This window comes from Syngnathus acus, chromosome 16 (genome assembly GCF_901709675.1).
Source record: "Syngnathus acus chromosome 16, fSynAcu1.2, whole genome shotgun sequence".
NCBI lineage: Eukaryota > Metazoa > Chordata > Actinopteri > Syngnathiformes > Syngnathidae > Syngnathus > Syngnathus acus.
The window spans coordinates 2,776,921-2,801,490 of record NC_051101.1 but is presented as its reverse complement, the minus strand read 5'-3'; the positions used below and the strand labels follow the sequence as shown (position 1 = coordinate 2,801,490).

General features: G+C 46.0%; 2 protein-coding genes across 5 annotated transcripts; both read left to right on the top strand.

Annotated features, from left to right (window-relative positions):
* The first annotated feature begins 78 nt into the window (after positions 1–78).
* clstn3 (calsyntenin 3) lies at positions 79–15,418 on the top strand. Its single transcript, XM_037273189.1, has 19 exons — positions 79–391; positions 1,149–1,215; positions 3,086–3,208; positions 3,301–3,511; positions 3,576–3,784; positions 4,378–4,527; positions 4,731–4,916; positions 5,086–5,373; positions 6,027–6,139; positions 7,052–7,211; positions 7,990–8,037; positions 8,308–8,456; positions 8,624–8,772; positions 11,901–12,127; positions 12,243–12,404; positions 12,639–12,784; positions 12,896–13,025; positions 13,141–13,325; positions 13,750–15,418. Exons 2-19 carry the CDS (start codon positions 1,149–1,151, stop codon positions 13,900–13,902), a joined length of 2,856 nt encoding a protein of 951 aa, XP_037129084.1. The 5' UTR covers positions 79–391; the 3' UTR covers positions 13,903–15,418.
* Positions 15,419–15,905: 487 nt separating this feature from the next.
* pex5 (peroxisomal biogenesis factor 5) lies at positions 15,906–24,383 on the top strand. Of its 4 annotated transcripts, none has more exons than XM_037273238.1 (17): positions 15,906–16,141; positions 18,033–18,189; positions 18,271–18,309; positions 18,389–18,506; positions 18,579–18,725; positions 19,140–19,224; positions 19,435–19,525; positions 19,735–19,857; positions 20,463–20,576; positions 20,756–20,884; positions 21,103–21,222; positions 21,301–21,444; positions 21,546–21,616; positions 22,118–22,339; positions 22,522–22,687; positions 22,774–22,931; positions 23,291–24,383. In XM_037273238.1, exons 2-17 carry the CDS (start codon positions 18,076–18,078, stop codon positions 23,538–23,540), a joined length of 2,091 nt encoding a protein of 696 aa, XP_037129133.1. In that variant the 5' UTR covers positions 15,906–16,141; positions 18,033–18,075; the 3' UTR covers positions 23,541–24,383. The 4 variants fall into 4 exon arrangements, with proteins under 4 accessions (XP_037129133.1, XP_037129134.1, XP_037129135.1 ...); XM_037273239.1 differs by having other exon boundaries at positions 20,801–20,884; positions 23,291–23,540; XM_037273240.1 differs by lacking the exon at positions 20,463–20,576 and having other exon boundaries at positions 15,907–16,141; positions 20,801–20,884.
* The last annotated feature ends 187 nt before the right edge of the window (positions 24,384–24,570 follow it).

The following is a 24,570-nucleotide window of genomic DNA, read 5'->3' as shown; positions in this document are numbered from 1 at the left end:
AAAAGATCCGGAGTACCAGTGTGCCACCGACCTGCGAGGGGAGGACGCAGCCGGAGAAGGACGCAGTGTGGGCGGGTTAACGCACACCGCGGGTGGGGAGGAGGCGGAGGGGGACGCCAGCGTAACGTTCCCACTCAATCTCTCCTTCCTTCTCCACAGAAGAGAAAACAAGGGCACCGCTCCAGTTACGCACCGATTCGTCCTCTTCTTTCCCCCCCCCCCCAACCAACCAGCTCCTTCCACTACCACCAGGAGCTTCTGGACTGCTCTCGACGAGGACGTGTGCACGGAGACGAGGCAGAACCGTGAGAAGCGGATGCTGCGAGGCTAAAAAAGAAAAAGAAAAAAGGGCTGTGGGTACCGAGCAGGCATCACTGCCGCAGCTGACACGGTAATGTCACCACCTTTTTCTTCATCGTTATCATCATCGTAATCATGGTTGCTGCGACATTTCACCTTATTTTAACCAGGCAGCCATTATTGAAGCCTCCTTCTTGCTGTTCGAATGTGTGTCACTATCACGCAGTCATGTCGCATTACAAGTGGGGAGCACATGCATTGCCACGGCCAGGCCCTCCTGGACGTCAATATGTGTTCAGGATGGTAATGCGGTGTAGAATATTGCTTATCAAAAGGGGGTGCAGCATATTGGACCTTCAGTACCCTCATCCCCTCATTCCGCACCATCCTCCCCTGAGTAATCAATTCTCAGCTACGGCCACAATCGGACAAACCACAATTAAAAGGCAGGAAAAGACCCACTTAACACACTCACACGCAGTTTTGTCCATTTATTGCCGTCGCACGCACATTGGCACAAACTGCAAAACTCTGATTTGGCTATTTATAGATACAGTGTATGTTTTGCTGATATCACATTCCCAAATACAAATATTATCATTTATGTATTTGCAGAACATGAAATATTGTCAAAAGGTCCAGTCCAACTTTTTTTGCAGGTGTTGTGTGTCAAGCAGAGCCGGCATTAAAAAGCAAACCTTTTATTGGATTTGTGCGTTAACAATAAATATGCTCGTTCTTGCATGTTGTCTTTTTTTGTTCTTCTGTGGTGCTAATGAGTTGTTGTTGCATGCACCCCTGCCCCCCCCCTCCCCATCCTACCCCCCTCTACACCTCTGCTCCCCCAGATGGACACAATGAAATGTCTCTCCTTCCTCTTCCTTTGCTTGACTTCCGTTGCCAGTGGCAACAAAGGTCAGTTACTCGTCCGGATCGATATTGACTACTCATGTCGACGTGTTTTGTCGTTTTCAGCTTGTTTTAGACGCGTTGCCGCTGCATTAGTTACACCTTTGCAGTCCTAAAGGAGACCCAATACAAAAATCGAAGACTTAACAAAACTGCGTAGTTGTGATCAAGGTAATTGGACAGTGTATTTATTCCTGAGAGTATGAATCCTTCTTAAAATACTTTTATTTGATTTATTTTATTTTTTAGATTAATTTATGCAAAAAACGTTTCTTGTTTTATGTTATTTTTTACTTATTTTATTTTACGCATAATATAATTATGATCTACATATTAACCTGATTCACTTATTGTGCTGGTGTACCTAATGAAGTGGCCTACATATACATGTGTGCATTATGTGCAGTTGGTATGATGTTTTCGTTGGATCTTTATTGCTGAATTGCAATTTTCGTTTTCGGGGGGGGAAACGTATACTCTCTAGTATGAGCATTGATTGAGGTTTGTGTGTTTTTCTGTATAACAATACTTCTGAGGTTATATTTGTTTTTAGAATTGCATGGCGGGCCAATCGAATCTTCTCGAGGGGCCGTGTATGACCCCCGGACCTTAGGTTTCCCATCCTTAACTAACGCCCACTGCGGCTATACTGTATCGTCATCCTACCTAATAAAAAGGCCGGCATGATTTTGGCGAGTGTCCGTCATGTGCGTGACTCAATTTCCTCTTCAAACATCAGATTTATCCTCCTCTTATTGCAAGTCTGTTCTCCAAAGATCATCCGAGGCGGGGTGGGGGGTGGTGTTGGTGTAGAGAGGGGGCATTGGGGAAAAGACAAGGAACATGATGATGAAGGCAAAGGAGGGAGAGAGGGAAGCAGTGACAGGAGGAGAGGCAGACATGGCCGAAAAAGACGCAGACGAGGAGGGAGGAAGAGGATGTGAGATCAGGTGAGGGGGGGGTGAAGACACGTGTGTATGTGTGCGCATGCCGAGCGCCATGCGTGTCGTGGCGAGATTGAGTGACAGAGAGGCGACCGGCGCCAAGCAAAACAGAACGATGGAATGCCTCTCAATCTGTAATCCGGAATGTAATCCACGCGCCTGATGCTCAGATTAATGCGACATGGAGGGAGGAGCTGGCAGAAGGGCGGAGGCGCCACGGTGAGCGAGATAAATGACCAAAAAAGAGAGTGTAGATATAGAGGAGCAGACGTGGCCCGACTGGATAATTGTGACTTTATTTGGCCTCCAGCACCATTTTGAGGCCAGTCATGCGTACGTACGATATCCAAGACGAGAATCTACAAAAGAAAATAATGCTGACAAACAGGCACTTTTGCAACCTCCTCACTCAGATGAGCATTGGTGTGCGCCTGATTTCCAAAGAGGAAAAGACAGCCAAGAGACGGGCCTACAACAATCCTCGTTTCTTGCTCATTAACTTCGCCTTTGATTTTTTCGCACTGAACATCCAACGCAAGGATGAATAATGAATTGGCAATTAAAGGTTACATTCACAGGAAACCTGAAGCGCTTGCGTCCTTTCAGTGGGGTATTGTGTCGTCGCTGAGCCCAGGCGGGCTGATTGATGAGATAGATGAGTGTGTGATTAAAACTTTTACATTTTGTCAAGGGCTTAATTGTCCTACCGGGCAGAAACTGGACAAGGAGAAGTGAAGTGGTAAAAATGTGACGGGTATCGTATTTGTTCAACAGTAACCCAATTTGTAAAAACTTGAACATCTTTTCATCCCATTGGGAAAAAAAAAGAGATTTTTCAGATGATGAGGCGGCGCATCAAGACAAACAGAGCAGTCCGGCGACTTGTCGACCATTGTTACTTGCTTATATGTTTTATCGTTTGGCCTTCCCAGCCAATAAGCACAAGCCATGGATCGAGACGGAGTACCAGGGCATCGTGATGGAGAACGACAACACGGTCCTTCTCAACCCGCCGCTCTTCGCCTTGGACAAAGACGCGCCGCTCCACTACGCCGGTACCACCCAACACTACCTCTGCTACCTTACACATTCCTAGTTCCAAGATCGTAGTCATCGCATGTCATGACAAGTTCTCCTCCATGATCAGGTGAAATTTGTGGTTTCCGGGTACACAACGGCCCCACGGGTTCCGGCTCGGTCCAGTTCGAAGCGGTGGTCCTCGACCGCTCCACCGGCGAGGGTCTAGTGCGCTCCAAGGAGCCGCTAGACTGCGAGAGCCAGCGTGAGCACAGCTTCACCATCCAGGCCTACGACTGCGGCGAGGGGTCCGACGGCGTCAACAGCAAGAAATCCCACAAGTGAGCGCGATGCTCCTGAGGCACATCCGGCCACGCCCCCTTCCAACGCTGCTTGCCTCCTCAGGGCCACCGTACACGTGCGTGTCAACGACGTCAACGAGTTCTCCCCCGTGTTCGTGGAGCGTCGCTATGAGGCGTCCGTCCCGGAGGGGCGTCTCTTTGACCGCATCGTGCGTGTGGAGGCTCTGGATGCCGACTGCTCCCCGCAGTACAGCCAGATTTGCTTCTACGACATCATCACTCCCAACGTGCCCTTTGCTATTGACAACGATGGTGAGACACACAAAAAATATCTCCAAATAGCGTCTCAAAAGTATGGATTGTAATGAAAACGTCATTTCAATGGGAACAATTGATTTGATATCAATTCATTCTTTCTCAAACTTGTAATTACATTTGTAATAACCCCTTAAATTCTCTATATTTTCACGTACGAGTGGAAAAAAAATTGCCTTCCCCTGCTACGTATTAAAGCAAAACGGTGAAAATAGACTAAGCGTGGGCGGACTATTGTGAATTTCTGCATAAACACTGCAGCAGCTGTTCAGGTGATCTCGCCGTCTATTCCCTCGCGTCTTTTTTCTCGTTACCGCAACGGTCGACCGGCCGGCTGGCTGGCTGACTGACAGACAGACAGCGCCTGCTGTTTTTGTAACACAAAGCAGGGGGAAGGAAGGCCGGCTCACTGTGACTCTGCACAATTTGCCGAGTAGTCCGAGACCCCGCGTTCCGACGTGACATTATTGTCTCTTGCCATTAAAAGCTGCTTTTATTTTTAAGAAGGAACAAATGCTTATCAAGGAAGGAAGTCGGCGCTCGATTCTTTTCCTCATGATCATCCTTCCTTCTTTGTCTGCATCGCCTAGGCAACATCAAGAACACAGAGCCGCTGGACTCCAAGCGTCAGCGCGTTTACACCTTCTGGGTGACCGCCTTCGACTGCGGCAAGAATCGCGCTCAGGCCGACGCTCAGGTGGCGGTCACGGTCAAGCCCTCCTGCAAGCCCGGCTGGATCGGTAAGGCGCTATCATTTTCACCCGCAGATGACATCGCAGTGGGTTGGGAGCTACGTGGGCTGGTTGGTGATGTGAGTCAGCTTGCCTTGAAGGAAGGCTCTGGAAATGCAAATGGTTTAATCATTATTCCAATCATTATTTTAATACGTAGCATTTCTCGGGGCGGCATTTCTTGCAGTGTTTGGATCTGTGTTGTTTTTCAGGTTGGACCAAGCGGGTGGAGTACACACCCGGCTCGGGAAGCATCCCGCTCTTCCCCGCCTTGCACTTGGAGACTTGCGAGGAGACCGTGTGGAACATCCAGGCCACCGTAGAGCTTCAGACCGGCCACATCGGAAAGGGCTGCGACCGAGACAGTTACTCCGACCGTTCCGTGCGACGCCTTTGCGGTGCGTGGATCCGAAAAACGTGACCCGGCTGTTTCTCTTGAGTCTTTTCTTACACTCTACGTTGTGGCGTGGTGGCCAACAGACATCTCGGGATTCCGAGTTCAACTAACTCAAGTCGCGTGTCAATACTCGAGTTCCCCTCTGGTCTTTACTGCTCCATTTTATCCAGGCGCCGTTCGAGGTGAGGTTGACCTCCTCCCGCCTCCATCGCCCGCGGCCAACTGGACGGCGGCCCTCCCCACCCTCCCTTCCTCGGATTCCTCACTTGTGTTCTCCTTCAACGGGTCCAACCATGTGGCGGTGGTGCCGGACGCGGTGGTCTCGGGGCTGTCCGGCGACCATTTCACCTTGCAGCTATGGATGCGTAGGTGGGGCACCAACGTCCAGCCGGCTGCTGCTCAGTCCAAAACTGCTCGCAAGGAAGAGGAGATCATCGTGTGCAGCACTGTCAAGAATGGTGAGTTGGAAAAAAAAAACATCGTTTGAATTTACGAGAATCATGCAAATACTTCCATTTAATCGGCTGACGTTAGCTCCTTTTAAAATTTGAAAAAAAATCAACTGATATTTCAAACATTCAGATTCAATTCAGCCAATTTTTGCCATTTTTTATTCCTATTGTAAAGTCTATTAAATGCTAAAGGACAAAGTCTCTTAAAAGCGCCATATTCTCTGTAATTCACGTCTTTATTGTTGTGAGCGTCAAGGGACCGTTTTATAGTTCACTACAAACACGGAATTGTCCACCCTTCACTTTGACGCTTCTCAAGATGGATTTTTGACATTGTTGTCGGCAAATTGGCCTTTTTTGGACGTTATTTCAGAGCGCTATTCTCCAGCGAATTATCACCGTGAGTGCTCAGCGCGCACTGTTTACGGCCTCGGTGGGCAAGGTGCTCTTGAGGGAGCCACTTAACCTCCAAACACTCCAGTAAAAAAAAAAAAAAAAAAACTGAGAATGCACACGCACCACGGCCTCTGTGTAAATAATGTCTGAATGTTTGCCCTGAGAAAGAGAGATTGAAAAGAAATGTAAGAAATCCCTCGTAAAGTCAAGTTAAAGTCCCGAGCGCTCTAACCTGCAAATGAATTGCATCTTGCTCTCCACAGATGACTCGTTCTCCCACTACTCGCTCTCCGTGCATGGCTGCCGCCTCTCTCTCTTCTACTGGCCCGACCTTTCGGCTGCGCGGCCCGTCAAGTTCCTGTGGAAACTGGAGCAGGTACATGCTCGGGTGGGGTGGGGTGGAGTGGGAGAAGGCTTTAGTGGTGGGACTGGGGGATTGTGTTTTGACTGCAGCCGCCCGCCCCAGACAGATTGAGGAGGATTACATTAAAGCTGATACGGAGATAAAATAAGATTTGTTTGGATCTCTTTTGTCTTTGTCTGGCACCTAGTTAATGTACACCCGTCTGCGATACTAACTCAAACCGTCAGTGTTTGGCCATCATTTAATGGGATCAATCCTTTAATTAGCTAGCAAAAGGAAGAAAGGGAATCCAGTAAAAAAATAAATAAATAAATAAATTTAAAAAAAAATATATATATATATATATACGTTTATCCTCGTTTATCGCGGCTATTTGGTTCCAAAAACCACCCGCGATAAGTGACATCCGCGAAGTACGGTCACCAACAAGAAGTACTGGGCAGGCTAACGAGTTAGCAGAAAGATGCTAACTCTCGATCGTGCTAACATGCGAAATCGGACTTCTAAAGGAATGTAAACGAACATTTGGAGTAATACTACATTGTCCTAAAGGTTAGACACATGTTTCCTCAATTTTGACTTTTAAATGTTTTTTAATTTAGAAAAAGAATCTGCGATGTAGTGAAGCCGCGATAAATGAAACGCGAAGTAGCGAGGGATCACTGTATATATAACATTTTTAAAAATTAATAATGACGTCTAATGAATAAGTGTTTATAACGTCTAAAAATCTGACATAAAGTATAAAGTAAAATGCAGTATATGAATTAAAAATAATAATCGATAATTAAGAGTACATGAAAATTAAAAAACACACTCTTCAAAAGTCAGAGGCGCGTTTTAATATATTTTTTGAAATAGTACCTAACACCATTTCAAATGTTTTTACAGCTGTTGTTACCGCTTTTCCCGTGTTCTCGCCAGGTGTGCGACAGCGAGTGGCACCACCTGTCACTCAGCGTCCAGTTCCCCTCGGTGACCCTGTACGTGGACGGCGTAACCTTCGACCCCGCTCTCATCCACGACAACGGCGCCCTGCCCAACCCGGTCCCCCGCCAGAGGATGTCCATTGGCGCCTGCTGGGGTGAGAGCGGATCAAATATTTTTTCTTCAGTCTCGGTCCGGCGTTCGGTGATTGCGGATGTAAATTACGGCGTCTGAACTTTTCATCAAGCGCGTCTGTGGACTCTCACGGGACGCTTTACATGCTTTGCTTGCTTATGATTTAGCCAATGTGTTTTTGCGTCTTTGAGGGCTAATAATATAACGCAGTCATTAATTATTCAGCTCGGCTTAACAGCATTTTGGCCGGGCAGCTATCAGGCCTCTTTTTGCAGCGAAAATTTCTGAATCTCTGGTTACCAATTATCAAGACTGAAAAACAACCAGCGTGCAAGCGGCTGCTTGATAAGATGGAGAAAAACAGACTTCAAAGTTGGAATGAAATCACACCAAAGAGAGTTCCTCAGAGTCGAGTTCAACCACTTTACTCCGCCGGTGGGAATGCAGCAAGGAGGCATTTACCCAACTCGTCTAAACATTGGCAGCATCAATCAGGGCGCAGAATTTTCCAAATATGGGAATAGAAAAAGTAATGTTTCCTTTGTGACATCGCCACAAATTTTACATTTCCTGAAGGAGCAATTGTATACATTGGCTTCTTATTGACTTCCAATCCTGTGCATGTCAAAATATCCTCCCTCTTAGATTGTCTTTTTTTTGTTTTGTTCCGGTATTGTTCATTTTTCATTTCTTGCTGTCACTCTGTGGCTCGCTCAGGCGTCACCTGGCATCTTCATGCATTTTGATGAGCGTTTGTCTTGTTTCTTTTTTTCTCTCGCCCACATTGCTATTCCTCGCAGAGCCGGAGGACAAGCAGAGGGAGGTCGGGAACAACAGCATCCCACAAGGTAAAGAAAAGATTCTGTGAGGGACCGTCAGGGACGCCATTCAGGATTACCTCACACACACACACACGAACACACGCGCTCATGTTTCTTGTGAATATTCAATCGTGTTTCTTGGGAGCGTGTGTGAGCGAGAAAAAAACTATATAAGTGTGTGTGAAAGCTCTTTGTTGACAATTTTAGTCCTGTATGTCCCTGAAGATCTCTCATTTGATGTCTGGGTTCGGTTGGCGGTGATGCATTTTGTTGACGCGTGTCCTCGTGTAATCTCAGTGAAATACGCCGGAGGTTACCACGGCTTGTTGTCGGGGGTAACGGTGCGTCCGGGCAGCGTGGAGCCTCACAGCGTGGTGGAGTGTCTGTACGCCTGCAGGGAGGGCCTGGACTTTGGAGACCTGGAGACGTTGGGGTCCGGGATGAAGGTATTAAGCCCCATAACAATCTGGCGGCATGTAAATTAGCAGGGAGGGATAGGATGCCATTTCATATTATATTGCACAATTTTGTTGAGTGTATATAAGGAAAAAAAAAGGTTTTGGTGGAAATATTACAGGGCTCTTATTCATGTAAAAACATTGGATGTTTCCAGGTGCACGTGAACCCCAGTCAGTCGGCGTTAGTGCTGGAGGGGGACGACATTGAGAGTTTCAACCGCGCCGTGCAGCAGGTGACCTACAGGAACTCCCTCCGCTTCGCCACGCCCGGAGTGCGACCCCTCAAACTCACCACCTCGCTCAGGTAGCCCCCACCGCGTCTTATCACCGTGCAACACATTCCGGCGCTGAGTGAGCGAGCGGACAGACTTATTTCATTTGCAATAACGCGGTGGGGCCAGAAACGCAGCGCGGCTTGCCAAGCTTCTATAATAGACTTTTTATTCCCCACTTGGCTGTTGAATCAATAGAAAATGAAGTCAAGCTGAGGGGATGCGCTGTCATGATGCAAACTGTGAAAGTGGAAGCTTTTGTGGTGGAAATGTTACACCGGCAGACTTTAGCGCCTCGAGCACATTAAGTGTCGTTCCGAGGGCCTATCACGCCTCCTCCTCCTCCTTCCACATTGAATCCATCAAACATGAACCTTGCCTCACCGCTGATAAGAGTAAATAATTACGTGGGGAAAAGTATGTATCTTATCTCCCATTTGCTCGCTTCAGCCTCAAAGTCACCTGTGCGAGCTGCAGGGGGCACACTCATTTATTTAGCTCCGCCAAATCCAGGTGATTCAATAGGCGGCCCCCCCATGTCCGCTCAATTATCTTTTCAAATAGCACAAAGATGGGATGATGAAATTTCAAACTCTTGTGAATACCAAGCGGTTGCACAATTGCAGCATGAAATAGCATGTGGGCAAAGCTGCAAGTGGGAGGTAAATGGTTTTGCGATTTTTTTTTTTGAACACGGTCGGCCAAAAACAATACCGGCACTGCACGACATTTGCAACCTAAATTAGATTTGTTCCATGAAATTGGATGAAAGTATTCTCGCCAGTCTATTCACCGTTTGGATGTACATTTATTTTTTGGTCCAATCAGATGTCAAACTCAATGCGTTGCCATGTCATTCTAATCTGCCCGGGGCCTCCAGAATCAAAATTGCTGGCTGAGATTCCTAAAACTATTTTATCTTCTTTAACCAAACTGATTTTAAATTGGGAACGTCACACCATTTTCAGGATGGAGGCGGAGCTAGCAAGATAATTTTTGAATATGCCACAAGCGCTATCATTATTCTGACTTCTCACTAAACTGAATAGTTGGCATGTCATCAAATATCTGTTAAGTGGTCCCATTAGTGTCACATTTGAATGAAATTGGGTAATTCCAGGAGTCTATTTTTGCATATCACATGTATCTGGTTGAAATAAGAGTCGCTGATTTTTTTTATTTTTTTTTATTGGATACTTGTAATAATTGCTCGAACATTTAGTCAATCATCAGAAATCGCCAAACTCTCCGGTCTTGTGTCTCGGGTAGTGCTCCAGCTTGCTCCAGAGCCACACAACTTTCTCTCTTGCTTTAGCCGTCGCTTTTAGCTGGTGAAATATTAATTCCCTCTCAGATTAGTGCAGTCCAGTGCATGTATGCGGTGAGCTGCGTATTTATATTTATATTTATACCGTAGCTAGAGCGAGAGCAAAAGAAAAAAGTAGGCCACTGACAAGGCAGATCGCATCAAACTCAAAGCCTGAGCGCAGATTGCGCCTTTCTCTAAAATTAAAATGATTTCCCTTGCGATTGGCTGGCGACCTGTCCGGGGCGGCCCGAGTCAGCTGGCATCGGCTCCAACTCAGTGGGGACCCAAATGAGGGCGCGCCCTATAGAAAATGGATGGATGATTTCCAGGCCAAACGTTTGTGCTGAAAGGCTTTTGTCCCAGCCATTCAAGGTCATGACGAGATTGTTTTTGCTTCAGCTCAAGTGCGCCATGGCTTTTTTTTTCTTTTTTTTTCTTTATATCAACCCCCCCCCCCACCCCCTTCCTCTCCCTTCTCAACTTATTGCATGTGTGAAGATTAGATTGATTTGGGGCCAGGAAGTCACCCAGATGGCTGAACAGCAGGCCCTTCTGGAGAAGCCGATAGAAGCAGCTGCTCACTCTGATAGCAGAAATGTAACGCACGCATTCACGTGCTTAATCCGCACTCCAATACCGCCGGGCGAACGTATCACGCAAATGAACAAATATGTTTAAATAACATGACATACGTACGACAATATTTATGGTGCAGTATTTAATAACAAGAGTGCGTCTTGGAATTGAAGGCAGAGCTGATCTCTATGCGCTACCTGGCCGAAATCAGAAGAGGGCGCTCTTGTTTTAGGTTTAACATAAATTGCCTTCTAAAGAAGTTTCCAAATCATTTTGCTTGCTTTAAGTGGAAGGCAACACAAAATTTGTTCTGCTAGTCTAAACACGGTACTCTGATTAACATTGTGTTTGTGGAACATGAATTAAGCAGCAAAATCCACAGCTCAGCTCTTTTTCCTGGGTTTGGTCATGTGACATTCGCAAGCTGTGATTGGTCGTTACCTATGCCCATTTTCACTCCGCACCAAGGGGCCAAATGGCCGTCCCCTGTGATGGATTAAAAAAAGATGTATTTTGCTGCTTAATTCATATTCCACAAATACAAATGTCTAGACTAGTGGAGGCACATTATTGTAAGGGAAATGTTGAAGTTGGTTTACCCTTAAATTGTGAAGAAATGACTTAAAAAGGAAGTGTGCTACCTTGATTTAGGCTCATCTAATATGCTAGCTAAAAAAGTAGCGGTGGCCATAAAAATAAATTCATGAACTCATAGTTGTTTTTTTTATCTGGAGTTTGCGCTTAAGCAACATGCTAATTCAAGCCCAACTGGTTTTCTGGCTGAAGAAGTAAGAATGGTAATAAAAGTCAGTTAGTTAGCCAAAATAGAGTGAATTGTTTTGTCAGCATTTTGTCAGTTAAGTCATGACAAATTGGTGCCAAAAAGCAGTGTTTGCATTGGCAGCAACCAACAGAGGGAAATGTTGATTCAGGCTCAAAGTGTTTGCTGGCGAAAGTAGAATAGTTTTGTCTCTGAAAATCAATTCATTGATTAATTGCTTCTTGAGCATGTTGTTAGTTAAGACTAGTGTAGTTCTTGCCAGGAAAAGAGGAAGCTGATTATTTGGGCTCAGTTTATTTGCTGGCTAAAGTGGAGAATTACAAGCCTTTCGACTGGGATTGTCCCTGAAGGTGTTTATTTTTTTGGTGACGTCTTAAAGAGATGAAGGCAAAATGGAAAGCTATTGATCCTGGCAAAATGTATTTACTGGCTAAAAAAGTTGAAGGATTTTGTTAGTCTTTCAGGCTCACGTTCTACTTCTCGCCTCCTTGCAGATGTTTCAACGAGGAGAGCTGTCTGTCCCTGAAGCCGTTGGAAGGTTACCTGGTGGTCCTCCAGCCTGACGCTCCTCAGATCTCTCTGTCCGGGGTCGGTCCCCATCTGGCTCGCCCCGCTCCCGACTTCGAAGCCCCACGGGGCGTCCACCTCTTCCCCGAGCTACGGATCGTGTGCTCGCTCACTCACGCCGTCAACACGGCTGCGCAGGGGATGGAAGGCGGCGGTAAATCCAAGAAACAATCCTCTGTCATCTGTCTGCCGTCGAGAACTGATGACGGAAATCTGAACTGCATCATCGAGAAACGGGGCTTATGTAATTTTTATGCATGGTTTGGCAGCGCTGATGTCCGATGCCGTGGCCCACACTTTGGACGGCTGCGAGGTTCAACCTCTTGGCGAGGAACTGGACCTGGAGCGGGAGGAGCTCCTGGTTGATATGGATGTCGTGCGAGAGCGGGGCTTGGAGATCATCAACACGACCGCCTACATCGCCATCACAGGTCAATAAAACAATCGACGTCTCGTTCACATTATGAGTTCCCTTGAAAGACGATCCACTTCTGATCCAAGTCTAATAGAGCCTCAGTCAATGGTCATGTGACTCCGTTCTTTTTGCTTTCATCTCACAAGTTCATTTTTCAAGATTCATTTTTTCAAGTCCATCTTTAGTGTTTTTATGGTTCAGTATAAACCGTTTCAAGCACAGCCCTGCCACTTTTTCTCTGGCTCTCCAGGCGCTGAATCCATCTCCGTATACGAAGACGTCCTTCGCTCAGTCCGCTACCGCCTGTCCAGGAGCTCCTCCCGCTTCGAGAGACGCTTCCGTCTGTCCTGCTCTGAGATGAACGGCAGATACACCAGCAATGAGTTGACTCTGGAGGTGAGGAGACCTCATTCAACTCATTCACTGCCAGCCCAGTTAAAATAATTGACGTCGAAAGCCGTCACTGGCAGTGTTCATTTCTAATTGAGTTGTTCTTTCCTCTCCTAGGTGAACTTCCTCCACTCCTTGGAGAGTATGTACCACCCATCCCACTTGATGGCTTCCCAGCAACAGTTTCTCCATCAACACGCAGGCGAGCTCAGCGGACATGCCTTGCCCAGTCTACATCGCAACTCAGGTGACATGTTTGCGGCCATTTTTCTTGTGCAAGTGGTCCCGATGTTGTGGTCCACAAGACGGCCATCTTCAGAGCGGATGTGTGATTAGCCATTTTGTGCCGTGTTGTTTGTCAGTGGTCCCCGGAGCCGCCACCATCATCATCATGGTGTGCGTGGGATTCTTGGTCGTCATGGTGATCCTGGGCATTTTCCGCATTCGCTCCATCCACCGCCGCAGCGAGGAGGCCCGCGAGGCCGCCAAGGAGGGTGGCAGCCAGTGGGACGACTCCGCGCTCACCATCATTGTCAACCCCATGGAGGTAAAATCGGCTGCTTGCTTTCTGATGCTGTCCAGAAATGGATTGAATTCAAGATGACCTTTTTAGTGTAACTATTTTTTTCTGTTGACCTTCATGACAAATCAGTCGGCTTGGTATTGAATCCAAATAAAATATATGCATTTACTTTGGAAAATCATGATCCAACATTTTTGCCTATTTTACAACGTGTTAACAAAAATTAAAAATGTTTTTTTTCTACATAAATACACACAATGGTCCCCTCTGCTGGAAATATTCAAGAATATTTTTCCTCGACATTTTTGTCTCCTTACTAAATTACAACTGATCCAAATATGAGCTTTCTAACATCTTATTCCTCAGAACACATTTTTTCTCAAAATATGATCAAATCTCATGACTCTTTTCTGTAAGCCCACTTTTGCCACCTCTGCTGTTGTCGCAGTCCTACGAGTCTCGCCTGGGCATGTCCGCCGACACGGAGGGAGACGGCGAGGAAGACGAAGAGGAAGTGGCCGAGTCGCCCGACAACGCCAGCGATGACCAGCGGATCATCTTGAAGAAGGAGGGCAGGGACAGCAACGCCCGTCGCTACTGAGCTGCATGTAACCCCCCAACCCCCCACCACGGAAAGCAACACTTCTACGATCATGTACGGAATGTATACCTGCAAAAACACACCACGCACAACACATTCGATGTAATACTCGACGCCATACGTGACCTATAGCCGACGACGGGCACTCGCTCGTTCTCCACTTTGATGTTCAGCGGCACAATGTATACACTCAAATGTAATTGATCTGCCTGAGCCACGCAAACGATTTGTGGACGTCACAAGATGCTCCTGTTAATAATAACGTGTCTGTATAGTGCGATGCTGGATGAGTGCGGCTGCTTTGTTTCACAAAAAACAAAACGATTGTATTGTATTTTGTTATTGAACACACAATTGAATCCTTGCTCGTACGCGTCGGCGTAGGCTCTGATCTGATCTCCACATGCCGACACACACGCACAACTTATTAGAGTCAACCGCGAGGTCTGCGCACAAGCTGTCCCCTCCCTCTTTGCGACACATTCCGTGATCAGCGCTCGGGTTTCGTAAGACTTTCATCTGCAAAGGAGAAATAGGGACACGCTGTTAAGGAAACGTAAGATGACCGCAATATGTCATATTTTTGGAGTATTCTGACAAAATAGTTGGGAAAATGATACGACAAAATGGCTAAAGAGCAAGTGGTCAATATTATAGGATTTTTTTTTGTCACTTTCCAAAAATGAATCAGTGATAGTAAGAAAGAAAAATTTACGTAACCTACGAGATAATAATTTTTTGTCACCCCAGAATGTCAGCTCAGCTTGGGCGGTTTTGACTGTATTGATTGTAATGAATTTTATGTACATACAATGAGAAATATGATCATTATTATTGTTATGAAATCTTATTATTGCAGCCACTTTTCAGCACACTGGGCGATGGAGCTGATGGTCATTTCCCAGTTTTTGTTCATCACCTATTCCAGCATCGAGAAATCAGTAGGAAAATAATAGTAGTTGTTGTGGTGAGGACGATATCTGGCTTGATGAGTGTGTCTTACTTTTGTGTGTAATAATGTTGTAATTTAACAATTTGTCAGTATAGGAATCACTGAGGAAAAAAATGGGACGCACATTTGTTGTGATACCTTCAACTGTACATAAACGTGGCATTGCTATCTTTTGCACTCTTCTCCAAGATTTTACTTCTTCCATCTGATATTTCATTTCAGTGAATGTACAACTTGTGCTTCCCACCTGCCCCAGCTCCAACACTGACCCCGCCTCCGTGTCTCTTGCCGTCCGTCTGTGTAGCCTATCACTGTGCAGTGCTATAAGAAAAAAAAAAAATGTCCGTAAATAAAAATAAAGCCTGTTTGTTTTTTTTGTTTTTTTGCGAGTGTGAGGTCACAAAAGGGAGTAATCATTGCATTGAAATAACTTATATTATATTGTATTACGCTCACTACTGGAATTCTACCTGTAATTACTGATACAGCGTTGATGAGTTACAGAGAGAAAACTGTTGAACAATGTGAGAAAATTCATAATAAAAATAATATATGACGTCTCCACGAGAAGCCCCTTTTTCCACATCTTGCATGTTTCATTCCGAAATCATAGACATTTAAAAGTGGTTTAGTTGTGTGTTATTATGGTTATGTTTATAATGTACATTGAATTATATAAAAAAAAAATCAAGACATAATCATGAAGTGCAAAATATGGAAAGCAACATTGTACTTTAATATCTGCATATAAGTCACTGCAATTAATCGGACCAAAAAAGTCGATTTTAATGTTTTTACGTTGTTTCCTTACCTAAATTCAAATCAACTTGACTTACACAGTCGTCAAGACACCATTATTTGGTTAGATAAAGTTTAACACAATGAGTTAAACTTTCATCGGAACATGCAGTATTGGATTTTTGTTTTGTTTGGCGTTCTGACAAACAACTGTTGAACTTTGATATTTTACGACAAATATTTGGACGTAAATCATTCAGCAAGTTAGTGCGCCGGCGTTTGTACGTAAATCCGTTGGAGAATACGGTTCAGGCGTCCCTTAACAAGAGCTTCTTCGGCGCCGGGCTCAAGTGTGCACTGTGCGGTGTGTTATGGAGGTGGAAGGTGGTTAAAGGACTCGCACTCAGCGGAGGATTTTGGTGGCTCTTCCTATGAGTTGACAGTGTAACTTCAGTCCCGAGACGGTTGTAAAAATACAACAGAACGTGCGGACACATCGGAGAAGAAGGCACAGCGGTGGTGAGCTCCAGGTAGCAGCTTCAGTCGGCGGTGAGTCCAACGTCACGCCGTCCGTCTCTTAGTGCGTCTTGGGCGGCGAGCTGACGTGTTCCGCACCGCTGGTCTTGGCTTGTTAGCATTGTAGCTAGTTAGCTTAGCGAGCTAACGCTTAGCTTGCCATTGTTGGTTTTGTTTTGAATCGTTTTGGATAAATGTCGCGTTTGGAGCTCTGCTGATGCTGCTTTAATGAGCAGCTCAATATACAATTAGATGATTTTATTGTTTCTTTTTAATGGCATAATAAATCTAAGCGTCGAGAGCAATGTAAAATCATTTGACACATGACAATGAACCCTGTCAGGAGCACATCTGTTTTGCTTCTGATTGGGTTGTGGACATGTATTGAGTCATTGTTTTAACATACATGTACAAATGACAAGTATTGATATAAAAACGAGAGTATAACGGTTAATATATAATGTCGATGGTATGTAAACAGGTGTCACCTTAGCATAATTTGCACTACAAAACATTCACTGGACATTTAGTTTGGAACATCCAACTATACTTAAATTATAGACCATAGTGATTTTGTGATATTAGTTTAAGACCATATTTATAATTTTATCTGGATGTATTTCAGAACTGCACCACATCATGCCAAGGGCTGTTTCTAATATTTTGACCCTCTCAAATGTCAATCAAAATGTTTGAAATTAAATTGTTCTTATGTGTAAATGTGAGGGTTTGTTTTGTGTCCTCCTGTGCCCTGCAATTGGCTGGCGGCCAGGCCAAGGTTTACCCTGACAGTCACTTAAAGTTAACTCCAGTTCACACAGTGACCCTAAATGAGGACAAGTGCCAGACAATGGATGGAGGAAGTAAACTATTGCTAGAAAATATCATTATGGATGTTGTGTCCAGCGAGTGCGGTCCGCTTGTGTATTAATAGCTTCTTATTATCCGCTTATTTCCATCCTAATCATGGTATCAGCGCCATGTGAATCAGAGCCTGTCGTTGGGTCATGGCCTCGTCTCTAATTGATAACAGAGGATGGAGTCTTGTCTTGTATGACATGTTACGTGCGTATGGGAAAGAGGAATTCTGCCCGGTGTGATTTATAGTCCGTTTTTGGAAATTGTAACTCATCTCCAGGGGAGTGGGGCTGAGTAGGCCAGACCCAACTGTTGATTGGGCTTCATGATGTGTATTCTGTACTCCAGAATGATTTAATGATTATTTTCTACATACATGGAGTCAATTCAAAATATTTTATGTCCTCATATTGTGATCAAATGTTACATACTTGCATATGTGTATTTTTAGGCCTTTGCCACCGACTGACGGGCTTAAAAATGTTGTGTTTAAAAAAAGTATTTTTAATTTTGTTTTTTTCCATAATAAATGACACTAGGTTGAAGTTTCATATTATCATAGCTATTAGGCTCAAACAACATTTTTCTCTTACTACCCTTTTCATTAGGTGAACCTGATGCATTAAAAAATGTGCTGGTCTTTTATTATTGTTTTTTTAGCTTGTGTTTGTTGCTGCCGTTGCATATTCTGGCCTGGGAGTTTGTTCAATGTGACACAGTTCTGTTAAAGCTTCCAAATACGAAGCACAAAGTCAGTTCGAAGCAAAACTGGTGGAGCGTGTCTGTGTGCTGGCCCGTTGCAGCCTCATTATTCACGCTCGAGCCCAACTAGCAAATGATGTGGAAAAAAACAGCAGATGGAGCTTTAACTTGGTTATCAAGCAAAAGATAACTGGGGCACAGATTTTGCCTCACTTGGCCTTTCAGCTGTTAAAAGCGATAGTCGCTAAAAACACGCTCTTAAATACTAACACCAAGCTCTTTGTTGGAGTTGGTACAATTTTGTCCAGGAACACAAAAGTCAACATTGTACAAATAATAACTCGGAACCTTGCCCCCCTCGCAGTTCTCAGGTGGTCCGATCGGGATTGCCCCATCCTTGTGTTGCCATGGCGATGCGGGAGCTGGTGGAGGCAGAATGCGGCGGGGCCAATCCGCTGATGAAGTTGACTGGTCACATGACCAAGGAAGGCGGGGCGTGGCGGCACCGCGCCACACCTTCGGTGAGCTTATTTTTTTTTAAAACTGCCCAACGGAAAGTCAACGCCTCTCATCCATTTTTATGCATTTTTACTTCACACTAGATTCCCGCAACTCCCATTGAAATAGCAACAGAAGATGAGGTCAGTATTTTTGCTTCCCCGGTAATATCTAGCTCGGTGGCGAAAGCTAAACGCTAATAGCGATTTGGGGTGTTCCCAGCTGGTCGATGAATTCCTCCAGCCGCCCCCGCGTCCCCCGCACACCTTCGACATGGGTCAGCTGCTGGAGGAGATGCAGCAGATCGACCAGCAGAGCTACAGACAGGCTCCGCAGAGAGGTACTCCTCCAAGTCCCCTCGCCGACATCTCCGGCCTCACATGAATTCCAAACGTTTACTGTGATGTCGCAGCTCCGGACGTGGCGGCCTTGGCTCTCTCGGGCGACTGGGCAGCGGAGTTCACCTCGGGCTCGGATTCCACCTCCACGCCGGGCCTCGTCGCGCTCGGTGACGCGGCCGACGCCGACTGGACCAAAGAATTCATCGCTCAGGCCGCGGGTAACTTTGATAACACGATAAAGCACATTCAACATGATCTTCATGCAACATTTCTCCTTTGAGTGTGTGAGGCAGACTTGTGGCTTCTGTGTTGTGTTTGGCCAAAGCGCTCCTTTGTCACACACTGCAGGAATGCTGATTTCATGTATTAGATTAGCATCAGATTTCGCCGGTATTGACTTTTTAACAGTCACCGATGCCGAGAATTGAAGCGGAGTGATAAAGTCAACTATTGGTTGAATTTCGAGTCCCAAATAATTGCCGGCTGCTGTCATCACCTGTACACATAAAAAATGTAAAAACACCGGCGGTCCTAATATCCTAACAATATAAACTGGCACTGTTTCCCTTCAGTGAATGAAATCTGCCATTTCTTACTGTGTGGTCTCCTGGCACGTCCGTCTTCCCTTCCAGATCCTGGCCGCTGGGCAGAAGAATATCTGGAACAGTCGGAGGAGAAGCTCTGGCTGGGAGACTTTGGAGACAAGGAGAACGAGTGGTGAGTGGGGAGAAGTGTTTTGAGTTACATTTTTTTTTATATTACACAGACTTGGCAATTGCTTCGACTTTTCATATCCACTGTGCAGATGTGTGTTTTATTGAAACGTGCCTGCGAATAAAATAAAAGTGCACACCCACACGGTGACTTTTCTGAACTCCCCGAAGACCATCTCAAAATAACAATCGCCATATCTTGTTGACCAAACAGGACAAAGGAATATCAGCCGGGAGAGGAGCTGAGACAGACGGCCAACGAGCTGGTCTCCAAGGTGAACGACCCCAAGTTGCAGAACACGGAGGTAAGCCGCCGCTTCCCGTTCAGCCAGCAAGCCGCCGCCGCCGATCAGCCATTTCGTCAGACATCTGTCGCTCAGCTCCTTTCCATTCGTTCCTTTGCAGTCATATTTGGGTGCTGGGGCAATTTAGTTGATCAGCATTGATATGATAAAGACAGTAAGCGTGAATGCTGATTTTATTCCCCCTCCCTTTTTTTTTCACTGTTGTGTAGTTCCTGCGTTTCATTAAGCAAATTGGCGAGGGCAGTGTGACAGTGGAGAGCAGGACAGACAAACAGCTGACAGATAAAGCTCAGGCCGAGGAGGCTCACAACTGGGCTTCCAATCTCAACCAGGTACGAGCCTCCAGTTGCCACAGGGAATACATGGCTGTTGCCCCCCCCCCCCCCCCCCTCCACTCATAAAGCCTGCGACCCACCTCAAAGTCACATTTTCCGCCAAATCAACCATGACTTCTATTCCTCATAGATAAATCGTGCAGTCGTATTTGGATATTTTACACACATTAACTCGAGTCTTTTAAAATGTAAACTATGAATTATTTTCACTGTGGTGTTGAGTTTCTGTCTGCGAAGAAGCCCCAAGCCAAACGTTCCTGGATTTCCCCTTCTAATCGCTGTCGAAGGCCCACTTGTGCCAAGAAATGACATAGAACAGATTTGAATCACATTTGCTCCTTCTGGTTTGGCTGCTCAGCTTTTTTTTCCTTTTCTGTATGTTAGCGTTTGATCAAATCTTGTTTACCTGCCAGAAACGACTACGGTGCGTGTTTTTGTGATGACTACTTGCCCATAATCACAATTACGCTTCCCTTTTTTGACCCTGAATTAACAACCGCAAATCATCTTCCTCCCTCGAAACATACTCCCACATTGACCCCTTAAAAACCTCGAAAACTCTGTCCCATTCCTCCTACTCCTCCTCCTCCTCCTCGGCATAGTTCCTGATGGAAACGGGGGGAGGGAGTCTTCCCTTGGAATCCACAGAGAGGAATGAGAAGATTGACAAAGCTAAAGCTAAGCAGGCACAGCAGTGGGCCAAAGTCGTCCGGCAGGTAGGACCCCCATGGACGGGCCACCGCTAGATGCCAGCGTTCTAGTTTCTTCTACTTGTAGCAAGTGCGCAGAAGGAAATTGGCTTTTTCTGTCTTTGTCTTTCCCGCCTTTACATTCGCTTTCCATGACCTCCCACCGCCCTGATTTATTGTTGCAACCCTTCCATCCCCCCCACCAGCCTAAAACCGCAAACAAGCCCCCTGAGCCCTCGTCTCTTCTTCAGGTGTCCCAGGAGTCCGCCGAGGCCTGGGTGGACGAGTTCACCGCAGCCGGACCGGAATTCCAGCAAGCCAAAGCCGCGGTGGAGGTGAGTCGGAGCCAGCGGTCAACCGCGTCGCTAATTGGATACAGGGAGAAAGCCGGCAGATTGGGAAGTGGAGGATTTGCAGATGAATTATGGCACTTGAAGAGGCGGGCAAATTCCTCCACCTCTTTCTGCTGCTCATAAATCAGTTTTGGAACTTGCGCGCCTCCTCGGCCTTCCTGTAAAACTTTACCATCCTTCTTTTTTTTTCTTTTCCCCAGAGCGATGTGGATTTCTGGGAGAAGCTGCAACAGGAGTGGGAGGAGATGGCAAAGCGAGACGCGGAGAGTCACCCCTGGCTGTCGGACTTTGATCAGATGCTCAGCTCGTCTTACGACAAGGTCGCTGTCTCGTCTGTGCGGTGCTTGGTTTTGGCCCGGCGGGGTTTGAACCTCTTGTTTTGCCCGTCTCGCTTTCAGGGCTACCAGTTTGAAGAGGACAACCCCTACTTGTCCCACCAAGACCCTCTGACGGAGGGCGTGAAGAGGATGGAGGCGGGGGATATCCCCGGGGCCGTTCGCTTCTTTGAGAGTGCCGTACAGAAAGAACCAGACAACCAACTGGTGAGCTAGGAACGGCTCAAGATTGGTTAATCGACGGCCGTTTTCATCAGCTGATAATAGCTCTTTATTATTTTTGTTTATTTTTATGATTTTTATTTCAGGCTTGGCAATACTTGGGAACATGTCAGGCAGAAAATGAGCAAGAATTTGCTGCCATCAGCGCCCTCCGCAGGTCAGTTGTGAACATTGATTACCTGCACGAATAAGGTTGGGTTTGAAAAATCCTCATGTAGCACCATGCTGTAGTCACAATTCAATCAGATTTCATTTGCTCAGTTTTTATCCTTGGAACCAGAAGGACTTTCCAGGTCCTGATGGAACTTTGCCACTTTTAGCTGTTACGATCCTTGATTGTGACACATGAAAAATGGTTCCACTTCTGTGAGATCTGCTCTCTTACACGTTTTATAGCAACTCTGCTTGATGATTGATTGGCTTTTTATAGTCATCTATTCTTCAGGAGTCGTGATGAAAATGATCGATTGTAAAACAAAGTCTGCTGGGCGAGATCTTCAAGGATTCTTTCGAAAGTAGCTCCGTTGTTATGTTTAACATTCAGTAAGCAGATCTGAGTTATTGCTCGATTGGGGCTTCGCACTTTCACAGACAGCGTACACGAATACATCATAAAAATCTGGAGCGCATAAAACCTCTTCTCCATCTTGTCCGTCAGATGTGTGGCGTTGAAGAAGGACAACCTGACCTCTCTGATGGCGCTGGCTGTCAGCTTCACCAACGAGTCGCTGCACAGGCAGGCCTGCGAGACTCTCCGCGACTGGCTCAAGCATAACCCCAAGTACGCCAGCGTGTGGGAGCAGCATCAGCGGGAACGCCAGCAGGACGCGTCCAGAGAAAGGGAAATGGAGAGGGAGCGCTTTGGCTCTCTGCTGCCAGAGTGAGTAGCATACTTGTTTGGTAGTATACTGCCTCCTGGTGGTCAAAGTTCTCATACCAGAAGGAGCATCACAATGGTTAATGAATTGACGTGACAAACTTATTTTCTTTATATTCTGGTTCATTGCATGTTTTTACAAAGTACAATATTATTAATTTTTGGTTTTCTCTCCACTCTTGCAGAGCCGTGTTCACGGACGTACAAACGTTGTTCCTGCGTGCGGCGAACACGAACCCCGCGCAGGTGGACCCACAACTGCAGTGCGGTCTGGGAGTCCTCTTCAACCTCAGCGGCGAGTACGATAAAGCCGTAGACTGCTTCACCGCGGCGCTCTCGGTCACCCCGCAGGTGAAGTGAAACCTCAGCACACAGTCGAGACCAGCAATTTGCCCGTGGGGTCAATTTTAATATCATCCTATCATCCTGTCTCTCAGGACTACTTACTGTGGAACAAGCTGGGCGCCACGCTAGCCAACGGCAGCCGCTCAGAAGAGGCTGTGGCCGCCTACAGGAGAGCCTTGGAACTGCAGCCGGGGTTTGTCCGCAGTCGCTACAACCTCGGAATCAGTTGTGTCAATTTAGGAGCACACAGGTGAGACTGACACACCGTCATCACCCAATTAAGCTATTTTGCATTTTTTACAACAGTGTCAGGAATTAATTCGACAGTCTTTTTTTTTTTTACTACCACATAGCGTCTTTTTGTAACACTTCAATGAATTTTGACTTGATAATCATAAACCACACAGTGGGTGCATTTAAGTCATCTGGGCACCAGATGGCACTAATCAGCACTGTAACTTTGCTGTTTATACTCCTCAAAGTTACCACCAAAGTTGAAAAGAAAAAGTTTCTGAGATGAATTAGGTTTTTCAGGTATCTTTACTTAAATCTATTGAGCGTTCTACTCGCTTTGATAATGCTGGAGCTCATTGTCTTCTTGATGTTCAGGGAGGCGGTGGAGCACTTCCTGGAGGCGTTGTCCCTTCAGCGGCAGGCCGCCGCCGGCGTGGAATCAAGAGCGGCGCAAAGCCTCTGCGGCACTGCGGCCACCGTAATGTCGGACAACATCTGGTCCACGCTGCGCATGGCTCTCAGCATGATGGGCGAGAGCTCGCTCTACTCGGCCGCCGACCGCCGCGACCTGGACACGTTACTGGCACACTTCTGCCAGAGGGAGGTGGAGGGCGGGCCCGAATGATGGTCCATCTCGGGGGGGCTGATTGCGTGCGAATGCTCCCTGCACGGAGGAGAATGTTTAGGACTGAAAGAGACAGTACAAGGGAACTGATGTGTAAGACGCTGTCAGTCGTCCTCCAGTCATCAGCCGGTTCACTTGCAGCTTTGGTATCAGCCGACTGGAGTACATTTGTTTTATTTTGCATATTTGACGATCCTGGTGGTTCCTCTTACGATGCTTTGACAGTTTTGTAATAACGCTAACATGTTTTTTCCCCGCCTCAAAAACAAGTCGTACGTGGAGCTGTCAACATGATTATCGTGTTCAGTAGATTGATGGAACAGACAGTGTGAGTGCCTCTTTTCGAGTTGCACTACTTACTTTCAAAATGACTTATTTTTGTGTATAAACATTTTTGATTTTTTTGGGGAGGAATCAGTTAGAAGCCAGGCCCTTGAAGTGAACACCTGTAAAACTGTTGTGTGCGCCTGCAAGAGAACGTATGTATTTGAGTGAAAGAGGCCGAGAGTTTGGGGAGAATATATATATATTGTTTGTATGTTTTTCTGAGTTTGTGTATGATCGTGTCTGAGCACGTGTGAGAGTATTTTTGAGTGTGTGTGCTGTACAGCCTCGAGGCACTTTGAATGATAAGATCATATTTGTGTAATATGATTGGTTCCCCGTGGGCTCCTCCCTCCCATTCGAATCCAACGTCAAACGCATTGCTCCACTGTAAATTTAAGTGTTCCCATAACGTGTAATATTGTAAGCTCATCGTTGCACTATAATTGTTTTCAGGTAACTGATGGCCTGGCAGCAATGTATAATATAATCAGCAATAAAGCCCTAAATTTTAAATATCCCTTTGTGATTAGATTTTATGGTAGACAATATTATACAAAGTCGCTGATAAATAGGAACACATATATTTGAACGTATTATTTAAATGACGGAATAAATGCAATTTGATTATGTAAATAGTGGTGTCTTGGCAGCATTGGGATTTTAAACAAAGGTAAAGCTAAATAACTTGCACTCATATTTTAAA